The sequence below is a fragment of the Emys orbicularis genome, chromosome 7 (genome assembly GCF_028017835.1).
Source record: "Emys orbicularis isolate rEmyOrb1 chromosome 7, rEmyOrb1.hap1, whole genome shotgun sequence".
In the NCBI taxonomy this organism is placed as follows: domain Eukaryota; kingdom Metazoa; phylum Chordata; order Testudines; family Emydidae; genus Emys; species Emys orbicularis.
Window position 1 is genome coordinate 95,830,641 of NC_088689.1, and position 16,221 is coordinate 95,846,861.

Below are 16,221 nucleotides of genomic sequence, written 5' to 3' on the forward strand. Positions count from 1 at the left end.
AAACCACTCAAACTAAAGTATGAGTCCTCTTCGGCTTCTGCACCAGTTTTACTGTCTTGATTTAAGACCAAATTTTAAGTTTAACAAATGCAACTTTCTTGGAGCTGAGGCAGATTTCTAGGAATTGTTTCATGCTCTGCTCTGCTTTGGACTTTCACATGAACACAAGCCTTCTTCTCAATTTACCGTCTCATGAATTATACGTATTGCTTGATTATTATGAAATCATATTTCAGCTGGCAACCTGACGTGCAAACATTGCTCGGCCAAATCAAACTTATGTCTGTTAACCAGGATCCTCTATAAAGTATGTGAAGTGAACCCCATCTGATGGCTGAAAGTGCACAAAAAGGCATGAAATTTGATTATTTTCCTCCCTTAGGATTAAATCCAATAACTGAACATTCACATTCTCTTATTTTCTCCTCATCTGTTGTTCTCTTTATGATGATTGAAATGTAACACTCTGGTAGATGGTCCCAAAACCAGAATTTTAAAGATAGCTTGGGAGTAGAATTTGTTCTACAGTGCTATGTGCAAGCTGAGCATGTGGACAGAAACCCTAAAGTCAAGGAAATCCAAAGAATCCAACTTTGTGAACCTACAGAATGACTGTAAGTGAATATCTAATAGTGAATATCACCTAAAGATGGTTTTTAAGATTTCATGTGCCTTAGATAATTAAATAAGTGTTTGGAGTGAGATAACCTTAGGATTTGCAGTATTAAAGTTATTTCCTCTAGTAAGTGTGAAGCAGTACAGGGGAATAATGCTGATATGGAGGAGGGTCTGTGTTTATTTCTTGTAGGTAAAACTGGCAAATTTTTCAGTACCAGCACTGTAAACTGTCTAAATGAAATGTACAACAGGTGTTTTTTATCCTTCATGTTCTTGTTACTTAGCTCCAGAGCATGTATGATATATATGTTATCAATCTAAATATTTAACAATTGTGGTATATATAGTTCCACAAATTCTGCTCAATACACACAAAATTTATATGATAGAATAGGCTCTCTGTTCTATAGATCTACCGTATATACTCAATCATAAGCCGGTTCGTTTATAAGCCGCCCCCCCCCCAAGATGGATAAGTAAAAATGGAAATTTTTTATAACCCGTTCATAAGCCAACCCTACAATTCAGGGGTCAGCAAACTTTGGCTCCCGGGCCATCAGGATAAGCCGCTGGGGGGGGGCTGAGATGGTTTGTTTACCTCGAGCGTCCGCAGGCAAAGACGTAAACCTAAGTAAACAAAGTGTCCCGGCACGCCAGATGCTTAATCTGACGGGCCAGGACAGCAACTGGTGGGGAAATTTTTTTGGGGGGAGAAGCTGGGAGTCAGGGGAGTAACCCCTGTGACCACCCCCCACCTGACCCCACCTTTAGCCTGGGACCCCCACACTCTCCCTATCCTCCGGCAGGCTGAGCAGCGCGGCCGCAGCATGTTCCAGTGGGCTGGGCTGGGCGGTACGGCCGCAGCGTGCTCTGGCGCCACGGCCTGCTCTGGGGGGCGGGGCTGAGCGGCGCGGCCGCTGCCTGCCAGCCCCAGAGCTGCAGCTGCTTTGGAGGCTGGGGGGAGAGCAGCGTGGCCAGAAGCGGAGAGACTCTGGCCCCACCTCTTCCCTTCTGGCTCTGCTGGCTGTGCTGCCTCTCCTTGCCCCCTCTGTTGGGGGGAGGGGCTGTGTCCCACCTCTCCATTTCTATACCCGCTCATAAACCGATCCCCTTCTCTGGTGCTTCCCTTTTTTACTAAAAAAATTCAGCTTCTGAACGAGTAGATACAGTACTTCATTGTTAATCTTGTGGCATATATATCCAGATGTTTTGGACACTGGCCCTTTATGTCAATGTCTGTCAATAACTGTAAATATTATTACATTTTAGAAGAAATATAGTATGGCTTGACACAGTACCCTAATCAGAGACAGAACCCTTTTGTAAACTTGCAGACAAAAGGATGTCGCTTTACTTTTTTCAGCAAACTCAGTATACTGGAATAACCACCATTTAACATTACAGCTGACATGCAAAAAACAAGGCACCAACACTGAGATTTATAATAATGGAAAACTATATAACTGAAAGATTACAACTTGCGAGTCATATTCTTGGTTGCTGAGCACAACAGACTATTCAATGGAATGCGTATTGAATCATTCTTACTAATTAGATTGTAATAATGTAATACACAAGAATATTGCAGGTCTCTAATCAAGCAAAAGCTCAATTTCTTCCATTTTTGTCTCAGATCCTTTGACACTTTTAAAACACTGGGCCCCTAATGAGTCTTATTGTGATTCTAGAGCAATGAAATTGTTGATAATGCCATTATAGAGCAGGAAGTCTTGATTTCCCTCTTTCCTGTATAAGTATTACTCACCTGAGTATTGGTAGAGAAGAACATAAGAATGGCCATACTGGGTCAGACCAATGGTCCATCTAGCCCAGTATCTTGTCTTCTGACAGGTGCTTCAGAGGGAATGAACAGAACGGATAGTCATCAAGTGATTCATCCCCTGTTGCCCATTCCCAGCTTCTGGCGAACAGAGGCTGGTGACACTTTAGAGCATGGTTTTGCATCCCTACCCATTCCTGGCTAATAGCCATTGATGGACCTATCCTCCATGAATTTATCTAGTTCTTTTTTGAACCTTGTTACGGTTTTGACAAATACATCCCAACACTTTTTGAAGTGGTGCTCAGCAGGGCCGGCTCCAGGCACCAGCTTACCAAGCAGGTGCTTGGGGCGGTCACTTCGGAGAGGGGCGGCACCTCCAGCTGTTTGGCGGCAATTTGGCGGACGGTCCCTCACTCCTGCTCGGAGCGAAGGACCTCCCGCCGAATTACCGCCGCAGATCGCGATCACGGCTTTTTGTTTTGTTTTGTTTTTTGTTTGGCTGCTTGGGGCAGCCCTGGTGCTCAGGATTTAGCTGCCTAACTTCCATTGCCATGCATGGAAGTCACACATTTCAGGTGCCAGACAAAATTGTGGAATGCTTTCATCCTATTGTTTCCATCTGTAGGTAACCCCCGGTAATTAGTTAAAACCAGAATTTGGCCTGGAAAGGTTAACAAGGCGTGGAAAGCATTCTCCGTCTCTGTGCAAATTAAGCACTTAAAAAGTATGGTTTTAAAAATAATTTGGGTATCGTTTTTTAGCCAAACAAAAGGACAAGATGTGCCATGATTCAAGCTGGGTAAAATTCCACTGTCTCTTTTCATAACTCTTGATTTTGTTTTAATATGCTTTGCTTGCCATTTTCATCAGCATGTTTATCAGAAGTCTAAACTCATAACACTGGAGCCCATATAATGTATCCTTTAAACCTCAAAATCCCACTAAAAAGTACATAACTGGTCACTTTCTGACCTAGGTAGGTCCCATAGCCAGCGCATCAGCAGAAGCACTACTTGTTGCTGCAGGCTTGTTGGGGATCATTGAGTTGAGTAGGGAGGTGGGTACCTGCTTGCACCTGTTTTTTTAAGGTGGTATCTCACCACCCACTAGCCAATGCAAGGACCTTCCTAATAGACGTGGCACACCAATGGCCAGAAGGTGTCAGGGGTTGGGGCCAGTCCTCAAGTTCCAAGCCCTGCAATCTAGTATCACTTTGATGGCCATTATTAATATTGTTGTTTGTTATTTGCATTACAGTAACACAGCAAGACCCCAGACATGGGCTTGGTGCTGTACAGACATAATGAAATACTGTCCCTGTCCTAAAGAGAGTCCTCCCTCTGTATTTTATAAAATCATATGTTTGTTTGATACGTTGAAAATTTGCTAGTGTAAATTATGTTTCATTTATTCCTGAGCGTTACTGTTTAAATGTTAATCCAGTAGGGAAAATGTATCAAATAGCGCAGTGTTCCAGACTTCCATGTTTTTTACGACATCTTACACCTGTGTTTTACATCAGCTAATCAGCCGATTCAGCGCTATGTCTCTCAGGGCCTTTTTATTGTGGCTTAAACCAACTAAAGCATCAAATTCAGCTCTAGGATTATATTCCAGGAAAACGTTGTATGAGCAAAACTTTAATCCACTTTATGGCAACAATTTCTTAACACTTCATCTGTCAAAATCTACAGAACAAAACCCTTGCTAAATCCTGTTAGCTTCCTGGGACCATGACAAAGAACATTTGTTCACAGTTTGTTGTCACTATGTCTTTTTACTACTTGTATGTTAAATTTCATTCATCTTGTATAATTCAATGAAACATAGCAACACTGAGGCGTGCATGTGCAATAGATCAAGGAAATATTCATGCATATCTGTTATGTAGTGTTTATGCACAAGTTGTAATGGATCTCCTCTCCCAACTACTGAAGGGAGAGTCCCCATTACATGTAAACAGTTCGGTAACAAACTAAATCCATCTGAGAACTGAATCAAATGTGATTTTTATTGTGATTTTTGGATGTCTCAAAGATGGATTTATCTTCAAACAAATTATGGCTTTCCTCCCATTTAAATCTTCTAGTTGTCTCCTTAAAAGAAAATGTTGTGTGCTCCAATATGTCCAACCATGCTGGATGATGGAATGTTCACCCCTTTCTTTGTCTCATCAGACCAGGAATAGAGGCTGTTACTATGTAACAATCCTGCCTGTCATCCTTATTAGTATAATACAAAGAAAGGTATATTGAATTAGTATGGAGTAAATGATCTACTTATGGGTTATACAAATCTCTGTCCTCCCAAAATGTCCATCACATAGTGTATGTACGTGCAGTGCACACAACCAGCTAGGAAACATAGTATACCAGTGGAGATGCATCTTTATATAAATTTCAAATGGTTGAGGGCAAGTTTCGGTATGTACTTTGTTTTGTGCACCACTAAATATCTTTGGAATGATCACGCTCTAAAGATATTCATTTTCCAAAGATAGGTTTAAGTATAACCTTTGATTAAACTTTGAATGCTTTGCAAGCATTCATTGCAGAGCTATGGAAACCATTTAAAGATAGACATAGGACCAATTCCTGCTCCCATTTAAGTCAATAAACAAAGTCCCATTGACTTCAGCGGGAGAAGGATTGAGTCCGGAGAACTACATTTGTACTGTTTTTTTTTCAGAATGAAGATTGCTGTTTCTGTGTTGTCTTCTAAATGCTGAAAACCCAAATGCCAGCCCGCCCCCATCTCCCTGGGGAGGAAGATTGGTCAGACTGGCAGTAGGATAGATAGGCCAGAAAGAAGAGGGAGAGTGCATGCTTGGGAATGTAGGGCTGGGCCCCTTCTCCAAGGGCTCACCATCTCCTATTAGTTATGCAGAGGGGTGCTTGAGTACTGATTGGGACCCCTTGCTCTCCCCCATTAATTTAAATCTATTGGGGGCCTTTTGTCCCCTTCAGCTGCCCACCCTCCCTCTTTCTCTGTAGTTTGTAGTATGGACACTGTGTGTTAGGGATGCCGTGAGTCTGACCGATCGCTTACGTTGGGATCAGGAAGGAATTTTTCCCATTGGGCCAAATTAGCAGAGGGCCTGTGTGTGTATGTGTGTGAGAGAGAGTGACAGACAGACACCATCATCACAGAATCATGGATGCATAGTTCACAGACCCTTTTGGTATCTTTTTACTCCACTCACGGGAAAGAGGGTGAAAGAATTCAGAAGTTAGTTGAGTTCTAGGTCAGGGAGGGTCTACCTGCATTATGGGTTATATGGTGGGAGCCCTTTAACCACACGTTAGACCAGGGGTGGGTAAACTACGGCCTGGGAGCCACAGTCAGCCCTTCATATGTTTGGATCTGGGGCTTGCCCCGCTCCATGCATGCTGTGGCTCTGCGCGGCTCCCAGATGCAGCAGCATGTCCCCCCTCCGGCTCCTACACGTAGGGGCAGCCAGGAACCGCAGCCAATGGGAGCTGCAGGGGCGGCGCCTGCGGATAGGGCAGCATGCAGAGCTGCCTGGCCGTGCCTCTGCATAGGAGCCAGAGCGGGGGACATGCCGCTGCTTCCAGGAGCTGCTTAAGGTAAGCGCCACCCAGAGCCTGCACCCCTGACCCCCTCCTGCGCCCCAACCCCGTCCTAGCCCTGATCCCCTTCATGTCCTCTGAGCCCCTCGGTCCCAGCCCAGAGCACCCTCCTGCACCCCCAACCCTTCATCCCCAGGCCCACCCCAGAGCCCTCATCCCCTCCCTTACCCCAACTCCCAATTTTGTGAGCATTCATGGCCCACCATACAATTTCCATACCCAAATGTGGCCCTCGGGCCAAAAAGTTTGCCCACCCCTGTGTTAGACCCATTTATAGGCCTGGTACATGAGAGAAGGTGGAAGTTGGGCATATAGCGCCGCTCCCCTGTGTTAAGTTAATAAAATTTCAGCCTGCCACTTAAGTCCATCCCTATGTCTATCTTCATTCATCTGTGTGTCCTGATCAATGAATTTTCAAGCTGTGCATTTTAGCTTTAAAATAGAAGATTTTAAAAGTCCTCTTATTTGAAACCTATTTTCAATTAAAAACAAAAACTCTCCTCACAAAACCATCTTATGTCTCTCCTTTTTTTCAGGTTCCACAAAGGACTTAATTGAAACTTGCTGTGCAGCTGGACAACAGTGGGCTATAGACAATGGGGAATGCACAGAAATCCCAGTCAGTGGGACTGATGGTGATATTTGCAGGTACGTAAACCAAAAACAAAGTGATCCAGAGTCATTCAGTGAGATTGCTTTAGAGGAAGCCTAATGATTGCAAGAACTGGCCAATCTCCAGGGGGCTAGAACCAAGTCCATCCTCCAGATTAGACTGCTGGCTGACTGGCAATATGTCAGGGCAGAATGAGAAGAGTTTTTCCCAAGATCTAGAACCTAATGTAAACAGAAGCTTTTAAAGTTTGTGCTGCTCAAAAACAAAATCCAGTGTTTAGCTTCCCTGTTGTACCCAGATTGGTGGAGTTTTTAGATTTTAAGACAGTGCAGCCGAATGTTCTTTACACTTTTGTTGACAAATATTAAATTAAATTATTTTCCTTACTTTTTCTTAAATGGTAAACTTGACAACTAATCTGGTAGGTGGGAGAATATGTTCCAAAGGCTAGGTTCTGATGCCCTTGCTCACCTGTAATTGGACACCACTGATCCCATAGCCCCATTGGAATCAAGGGAAGTTCTTGCCACATTAAGTACTGCTCTAGGTGGGTGAGGATATCTGATCTCATCCCAATGTGGAGAAGAAAAGGATGGCAGTTAAGAAAAGAGCGGGGTAACATGGATAACATGTTAACTTAATTCCATTTCATACCCTCTCTCTTTCTAGTCTGAAAAAGAGGCAGAAGTAGAAACAAAATAAATTGAGTGTCAAATATGAAAACGATGCGGATTCTTTAAAGTGATTTCAGCATTTTAAGATGCTGGTCTTATTTCTGAACTCGTGCTGGTGGAAAGGAGCAGTAAATCTATTGAAGTCAGAGGTGCTACACTGTTGAAAACCAATGTAAGTGAGATTAAAATCCAGTCCATTGGGTTGTAATATAGCAGTATTTACACACAACAAATATATGAATTGGAAAACATAAGCTCCACATCTGCACTTGCAAAATTACAACAGTTGCACTCATACACGTGTTTTAAAGATTCAAAAACTTCACGTAACAAATGCTAGAATCTGTATCCTATAAATCAATCAGATGCTATGATGATAGGCACAGTATGAAAACCTGGACAGAAAACCGATTGTGTCCTTTAGGAGCTGTTAAAGCAGGCATGGCTGTTTGCACCTGCATCATACAGATACACATATAGATGTTCTATTTGTATGTCAAAATGCCTGTAAGTACCTATGGGCAACCAAGTACCTGCAGAGCAGCTAACTCAGTTCTGTTGGTATCCAGAAAAATACAGGATGACATAGACTCTACAGGTTAACTACTATTGTGTCCAGGATAGCAAATGATTAAGAATTAGACTTTTTTTTGCAAATGATCAAAAGTGCACTTGATCTTGTGTCACATCTGAAAGATGAAAGGGCCAGATCTTCAGCTGGGGCAAAAGAGCACAGCTTCATGGGGCTGGTAGCTATGCCAATTTACACCAGTTGAGGTGAGCCTAGAATGTCCCAACATTAGTGTCCCGTAGCACTATGCTGGGGCATTAGATCAGTACAGATTCAAAGGCTGTGGTGCAACTAACTAAATCACCCACACTGCCTCTTGCAGCACCTGGGTTTTCCTTGGATGTTTTCTATTCATCTACCCACCAGGCCTAACTTTTGCTTGTTCCATGATGGAACAATTCCTCTTGGTGGGGAATGGAAAATATATGAATTAAAATTATTTTTATTGGTGTGAAGTTAAGGTTAGTATAAAGTTTGCACAACTTTTTGGGATTCATGCCGCTCATTGGGAATGATGTGTGAAATGACACGCCCTGCCCTCTGTATAGTTAATACAGACATGGTATTTAGCTCACCCAGACAGTGAGATTTTTCTTACTATATCCAGGAGTCACAAGTTTAAAAACAACCCAAAACTATAATGGTATACGTTTTTCTTCCTTCCCCTTCCCCCCAGTCCTCCTCATTTTAAGCAGTAAATTAACCCTTGTTTAAAATATGTAAGATCTTTTTAGCTAGTTTTGACTTTTCTCTTTGACATTATGGATATAGTGTTGAATATAACCCAATAATTCCTGGGTCAAACTGACTGCCAAGAAATGACAGCAATAAATTAACAAGGAGTGACTGCTAGAGCATAGAAAAGTTCTGCTGAAGACCTGTCAACATTAAGGAAATTTGCACTGGGATAACTACATCAATGCAGTCAAACCAATACAAACTCCTAATATAGATGCACCACACTAGAATAAAGCAGGGCTTACACCCATCCCGTTTATATAGATAAGAACATAAAGAATGGCCATATTGAGTCAGAAAATGGTCCATCTAGCCCAGTAGCCTGTTTTCTAACAGTGGCTGGGGCCAGATACTTCAGAGGGAATGAACAGAACAGGACAATTGTTGAGTGATCCATCCCCTGTCATCCAGTCCCAGCTTCCAGCAGTCAGAGGTTTAGCAACACCCAGAGCATGGGGTTGCATCCCTGACCATTTTGGCTAATAGCCATTGATGGACTTATCCTCCATGAACTTATCTAATTCTGTTTTGAACCCAGTTAGACTTTTGGTCTTCACAACATCTCCAGGTTGACTGTGCTTTGTGTGAAGAAGTACTTCCTTATGTTTGCTTTAAACCTGATGTCTATTAATTTCATTGGGTGACCCCTGGTTCTTGTGTTATTTGAAGGGGTAAATAACATTTCTTTATTCTCCCCATTCGTAATTTTTTAGATCTCTATCATATCCCCCCAGTCATCTCTTTTTTAAGCTGAACAGTCTCAGTCTTTTAAATCTCTCCTCATATGGAAGTTGTTCTATACTCTTAATCATATTTGTTGCCCTTCTCTGTACTTTTTCCAATTCTAATGTATCTTTTTTGAGATGGGACGACCAGAACTGCACTAAGTATTCAAGGTGTGGGTGTACCATAGACTTATATAGTGGTATTTATATTTTCTATCTTAATATCTATTCCTTTGCTTATGGTTTTGCTTTTGACTGCTGCTACACATTGAGCAGATGTTTTCAGAGAACTATCCATGATCAATCCAAGATCTCTTTCTTGTGCTGTAACAGCTAATTTAGAACCCATCATTTTGTATGCACAGTTGGGAGTATGTTTTTCAATGTGCATTACTTTGTACTTATCAACACTGAATTTAATCTGTTTTGTTGTCCAGTCACCCAGTTTTGTGAGATCCCTTTGTAATTCTTCACAGTCAACTTTGAATTTAACGATCTTGAGTAATTTTGTATCCCCAATAATAATACCCCAGTTTGACCTGGGTATTATTGGGGTACGTGCAATATTCTATCCATAATGTCAATGAGAAAAGTCAAAACTAGCTAAAATGTCTTAAATATTTTAAACAAGGGTTAATTTACTGTATTAAAATCTTTTCCAGACCACTTATGAATATGTTGAACAGCACTGATCCCAGAACAGGTCCTTGGAGAACCTTGCTATGGAGATATACCTATCTCATAGAACTGGAAGGGACCTTGAAAGGTTATCAAGTCCAGCCCCCTGCCTTCACTAGCAGGACCAAGTACTGATTTTTGCCCTAGATCCCTAAGTGGCCCCCTCAAGGATTAAACTCACAACCCTGGGTTTAGCAGGCCAATGCTCAAACCAATGAGCTATCCCTCCCCCCTATTTACCTCTCTCCACTGTGAAAACTGTCCATTTATTCCTACCCTTTGTTTCCTATCTTTTAGCCAGTTACAGATCCCTGCGGGGACCTTCTTTCTTATCCCATGACATATGTTACCTTGTTGAACTGCACTGGTTCAAGCCCTGCTTTGTGTCAGGGAAGCATGTTTATATTGGAGGCTTGCACCAATTTAATACATTGATGTAATTACACCAGTGTGAATTTTTAAGAAAGGCCCCAGAATCCAACAATCCATCTACGTAGCCATCTAAGAATGGGTTTGTGAATAGGAAATAAATAAGAGTACATAATGTAAAGCTTTTATCTGCTCCGCTAATGGTTCAGTGGTACAGTACCCAAAATTAAACCATCTTGAAATGTCTAAGGGCTTGTCTTTGCTACCGGGGTAAGTCAACTGAAGGGACGCTACTCCAGCTACATGAATCATAGAAATGGAAGGGACCTTGAGAGGTCATCTAGTCCAGTCCCCTGTCTCATGGCAAGACTAAGTATTATCTAGACCATTCCTGGCAGGTGTTTGTCTAACCTGATCTTTAAAATCTCCAATGATGGAGATTCCACAACCTCCCTAGGCAATTTATTCCAGTGCTTAACAACCCTGACAGTTAGGAAGCTTTTTCCTAATGTCCAATTTAAACCTCCCTTGCTGCAATTTAAGCATTGCTGGTGTGTCGATTGCAGCAGCGTTGATCTCCCCGTAGTGAAGACCAGCCCTAAAGAAGTTACAAGTATAAAAATAACCAATTCCAATTCCAATAGCACTGGATCACCATTGTACTCTTTTTTTCATGGCAAAATGTTATATTTCTGAGGCACGTTAATCCATGCAGACTTCGGCCTTTTAACAGCAGCTAATGATTTTTGGATTGTAGGTGCTTTACGTCCACAAAAACTACTTCATTCAGTGTGGTCTCTTGGACGTTTTCAAAGAGCCATAATAGCCATCAATAAAATTTCAGATGTCCTATGATGGCAGTAAAAAATTAGATTCAATCCTCAAATATGGTTGGACATTAACCACTAAAATTTCAAACAAACGGCTATGTTTTTTTTCTAGTTGTCAATTCACAGTGAAAGAAGAAGCAAACATTACTGAAAAAACAAAACACAAAGGGAAAAAAGACCTTCTTCCTTTATTCAACCACAGACCAGTGATTAACTGATAACACTATTCATACATTGTCCAGCATGTAAATATTAACTTAAACCTGGTGCGGCTGGCCATTGACATTTTAAGTGTGAATGGCCAATGGCCAAGTTGCAGTCACGGGCTAGTTTGCGCAGGAATATGAGACATCTCCTTCCAATTTTTTTTTCAAGCATCAGGAAAAAAATGAATTGGCAATATATTTTCTCAGGGGAAAAACAAAAGGAGGGGGGAGTTTGCTTCCAGGGAGACTTGTTTCTTTGTTGTAATAATCATACATATCTTATTGACAACCATTTTTGGCTTGGAACTTGCTGTCAGTAAAGGATAATTAACTGGCTATTAGCCATTGGCTGTTAAAAAGCAACATCCCTTACAACCAGTGCATGTTTGTGAAACTGCGGGTTGGAGAAGATTGAGTTTATGCCCTTTGGGTGCACTGTTACCAGGATGCCCCCTATTGGACAATTCTTGTACTTTGTGGCAGGCACTGGAATTGGCTGTCACCAGCAATAAAGGTTCTGCCTGGAGAAAGTAAATCCTTTCCCTACTTCCCCGGTATCACCTCAGAATGGGTCCACCACAAAACCATAAGGTTAAGAACATGAGTATAATACTATATGTCAGTGGTGGGCAACCTGCAGCACGAAGGCTGCACGCCGCCCATCAGGGTAATCCCCCTGGCGGGCCGCGAGACAGTTTGTTTACATTGACTGTCCTCAGGCACGGCTGCCCACAACTCCCAGTGGCCACGGTTTGCCCTTCCTGTCCAATGGGAGCTGCGGGAAGTGGCGGGGGCTGGCTGCCACTTCCCGTAGCTCCCATTGGCCAGGAACGGCGAACCACGGCCATTGGGAGCTGCAGGCAGCCGTGCTTGTGGATGGTTGTGACATTGCACTCTATATGATTTTTTGAAAATATGCGAACGCAACTGAAATATGCTTCATGCAAAAGGTCTCTTCTAAGGTATCATTACAAAGCTTATAATCTACTGAGTGTGAGCATCCTATTTGTATAAATGTACCACTCTTGTATCTGAAACTAGAAATATGAAATATAACTCTGACGGCCTATTGTAATTATGCAAAGTGTGGGCCATTAATGGTGGTTTGGAATCTTGATTCCCATTAACCAGGACAATTGACTGCAGATGGCTCTGGTTTACCTGTAAGTCTTCCTGTATACATGTGTGCTGGCAAGTGGGTAATGAAGTCTTACAGTGACATGTGATCATGTCACCTGAACTGGAATCCATCTTTAACCTGGTGCTTTTCCATTAAGAAGGAGCGGGTGGGAACCCAGAGGGACAAAGGATTCCCGCCTTATGCAAAAGATATATAAAGGGGTGGAACAGAACAAAGAGGAGAGCCAGCATGAGGAATCCCCTAGCTACCGCCTGAGCTGGAACAAGGGCTGTACCAGGGGAAAGGATTGTGCCCAGACTAGGAAGGTGTCCAGTCTGTGAAAGAGACTTATTGAAACATCTTTCAGGGTGAGATATTATCTGTACTCAATTGTATTACTGTATTAGACTTAGATGTGCGTGTTTTATTTTATTTTACTTGGTAATTCACTTTGTTCTGTCTGTTACTGCTTGAAACCACTTAAATCCTACTTTCTGTATTTAATAAAATCAGTTTTTACTTATTAATTAACCCAGAGTATGTATTAATACCTGGGGGGGTGGGGGGAGAGGTGGCAAACAGCTGTGCATCTCTCTCTCTCTCAGTGTTATAGAGGGCGAACAATTTATGAGTTTACCCTGTATAAGCTTTATACAGGGTAAAACGGATTTATTTAGGTTTAGACCCCATTGGGAGTTGGGCATCTGAGTGTTAAAGGCAAGAACACTTCTGTAAGCTGCTTTCAGTTAAGTCTGCAGCTGTGAGGCAAGTAATTCAGACCCTGGGTCTGTGTTGGAGCAGTCGGGCGTGTCTGGCTTAGCAAGACAGGGTGCTGGAGTCCTAAACTGCCAGGGCAGGAAAGCAGGAGTAGTCTTGGCACATCAGTTGGCAGTTCTCAAAGGGGTTTCTGTGATCCAACCCGTCACAATGGTCAATGTAAACAAACTGTCTCGCAACCTGCCAGCAGATTACCCTGATGGGCCGCAGGTTGCCCACCACTGCTATATGTTGAATGAGGTTTAATCCATTGGTCTATAGTATTTATATAGTGCCAGGCATTATGTTATCTGAATGCTGATTGATAGATTATAAAGTCAGAAGAGAACATTGTGATCATCTGGTCTGCCCTCCTGTATAACCAGGAGGCCACAGGACTTCACTGAATTAATTCCTGTTTGAACTAGAGAGAGAGAGAGAGAGAGAGAGAGAGAGAGTATATAGAATCTTGATTTAAAAACGTCTAGTGATGGAGAACCCACCACAATACCGGAGTAGTCATTCCAATGATTATTTACTCTCCAGGTTAAATATTTGCACTTTATTTTGAGCCTGAATTTGTCTAGCTTCAACTTCCAGCCATTGGCTCTTGTTTATATCTTTGCAGGCTAGATTGAAGAGCTTTCTACTATCAAATTTCTATTCTCCATGTAGGTACTTATAGACTGAGATCAAACCTTCTCTTTGTTAAGATAAACAGATTGAGCTCCTTAAGTCTTTCATTATAAGTCACGTTTTCCAATCTAAGATAGAATTTAATGGGTGAAATCCTGGCTCCATTGAAGTCAATGGCAAAACTCCCATTGACTTCAGTGGCAACAAGATGTCACACATAGTATAGTATACATGTGAAAAAAGGTCATGGAATGCATATATTTCTATGTCCAGTGGCACACATTCTTACTGTATATTCTTGCAACCTGATGGCACTACCTTTTGAATGCCAGTTAACACTTAATCCTGTTCCATCTTTACAGAATTGCTCAGCAGCAGTGTTGTGTCTCATACTTAAAAGAAAACAGCTGTGTTGCTGGCATGATCGCAGCCAAGGAAGGAGATTTGTGTGGACCCGACGAAAGCGATACCTGTGGAAGATCTTTTTATAAGGCAAGACCCTTTGGTACTTTTGCAAGTCCTATTCTGATGCAGATTTATTGAGTTTTGTGCAATTTTTTTTAAAGGTGCTTTATATTTGTATCATGGAGTTTAGTTATTTATAAAGTTGCATGGGCAAGGCATGGAAATCATACTTAGCTAAATATTTTAGTAGTTTGCATTCAGGCTCAATTGTGCCTGAGAGTTCTAAAACTTTGTAATGAGGTAATTTGTATTGTTTCTCTCTCATTGTTAAGATTAAACTTGCTGTTTTATTATTACTTTCTCCATTTGGAAGAGGGTGGGAGAAGTTTATTTCAGTTTTTATATCTGCAGTAGTAGATTTTAGAAAATGATAGGGAAAAGCTTAATCAAAGATATAATTGGAAAGGCCCATTACTGAACAATTTGTCAGCTTAGACACATTATTGAATAGCAGTTTAATTTACCAGCTAAACAAAAAATTTGACAAGAAACAAATATTTAGATTACTATAGAGACTTTTTCTCATAAATAAAGATGGGCTGTTAACTGGTGGTTTGAGTAATGAACCATGTGCCAGAACCTCAGCCAGTCTAAATCAGTTTAGCTCTATTGAAGTTAAAGGAGCTAAGCCAGTTTACACCAGCTAAGGATCTGGCCTCTTATTTGTTATGCACATTTCTCCAGTTTGGGTCTGAAGAGAAGGTTTCAGAATTCCTTAAACACTGATCAGAATTTACGTAGGTGTTTGTATGCTCAAATGTAATATTCCATTGTGTCATCAAGAAACGTATTAGCTCTGTCTGTTCTAATGCATCCGAGAGTGTTGCAAATAACTTGATTTGTTGGTAAGGAAAATATAAGGTCATCCACTGTGTAGCATAGGGTTTAATTAGATATGCAGGCTTATCATTTCTAGGGGATGATTAAGTCTTCAAAATAATATTGGTTTAGCGCTAAAATTCTGCCCTCAGAAACATGCAGAGAAATCAATGAAACTTTCACGACTCTATTTGTGGGTAGATTTTGGCCTTTAGTTACTTCAGAAATAAGGCAAATATGCTACTCCTAGATCTGTGTGTGGGTGTCATATATGCAGTGCAGAGCACTATTGCTGTACTGTGCTTGCTTCACATACAAGGAACTCTCAATGAGTAAGGCCAGGTCGATGTTGACTTCTGCCAGCATGGTTATGTCAGTCAGAGGTGTGATCCCTGACCAGACCCTTGTGTAGACCCAATTACATGGCAAAGCTGTGCTTTTCCTGGTATAGCTTGTTTTGTTTGTGGTGGGGTGGTTTCACTCTACCAGAACGAAGTGCACTGTGCAGCTTTGCCAGTATAATATTCCTATGCCAATGTAGGGTGACCAGATAGCAAATGTGAAAAATCGGGACGGGGATGGTGGTGTTATAGGTGCCTATATAAGAAAAAGTCCCAAATGTCGGGACTGTCCCTATAAAATCGGGACATCTGGTCACCCAGTGCCAGTGGAGCACTCCTAGTTTAGATGTAAGGCAAAATTCTCCTCTGCACTATCATTTGTATCTTAGTTGTAGAAAAACTTGCAATCCTCAGCACTGCGAATCCATGCTGTGCAGACGTTAATGTAATGCTTTCATTCAAATGAAGTGATTTTAAACTCTACTCTCTTCAAGGCAGGAGTTTTGCCTTTCTATTCTGTCTGCACAGCTCCTAGGATATAGTTGCTGCTAACAGAAAGAAAAATGTGAAAATCACATCTCTTGAAAATTAAGAAAGACGTTTCAACAATATTATAATCAAACACTTCTTCTTTAATTGGTCGCATCATAGAAAATGCTAATGGGAAAACTATATGGTTATATCTTTTT

The 16,221-nt window shown here is 41.6% G+C and overlaps 1 protein-coding gene across 1 annotated transcript in view; it reads left to right on the forward strand.

Moving 5' to 3' along the window:
* Positions 1-16,221, forward strand: part of FBLN2 (fibulin 2) — a 133,578-nt gene that overhangs the window by 64,001 nt on the left and 53,356 nt on the right. Inside the window, exons 2-3 of the mRNA XM_065407831.1 lie at positions 6,528-6,639; positions 14,270-14,399. Of these exons, the coding sequence (XP_065263903.1) occupies positions 6,528-6,639; positions 14,270-14,399 (242 nt within the window). The remainder of the gene's footprint in view (positions 1-6,527; positions 6,640-14,269; positions 14,400-16,221) is intronic.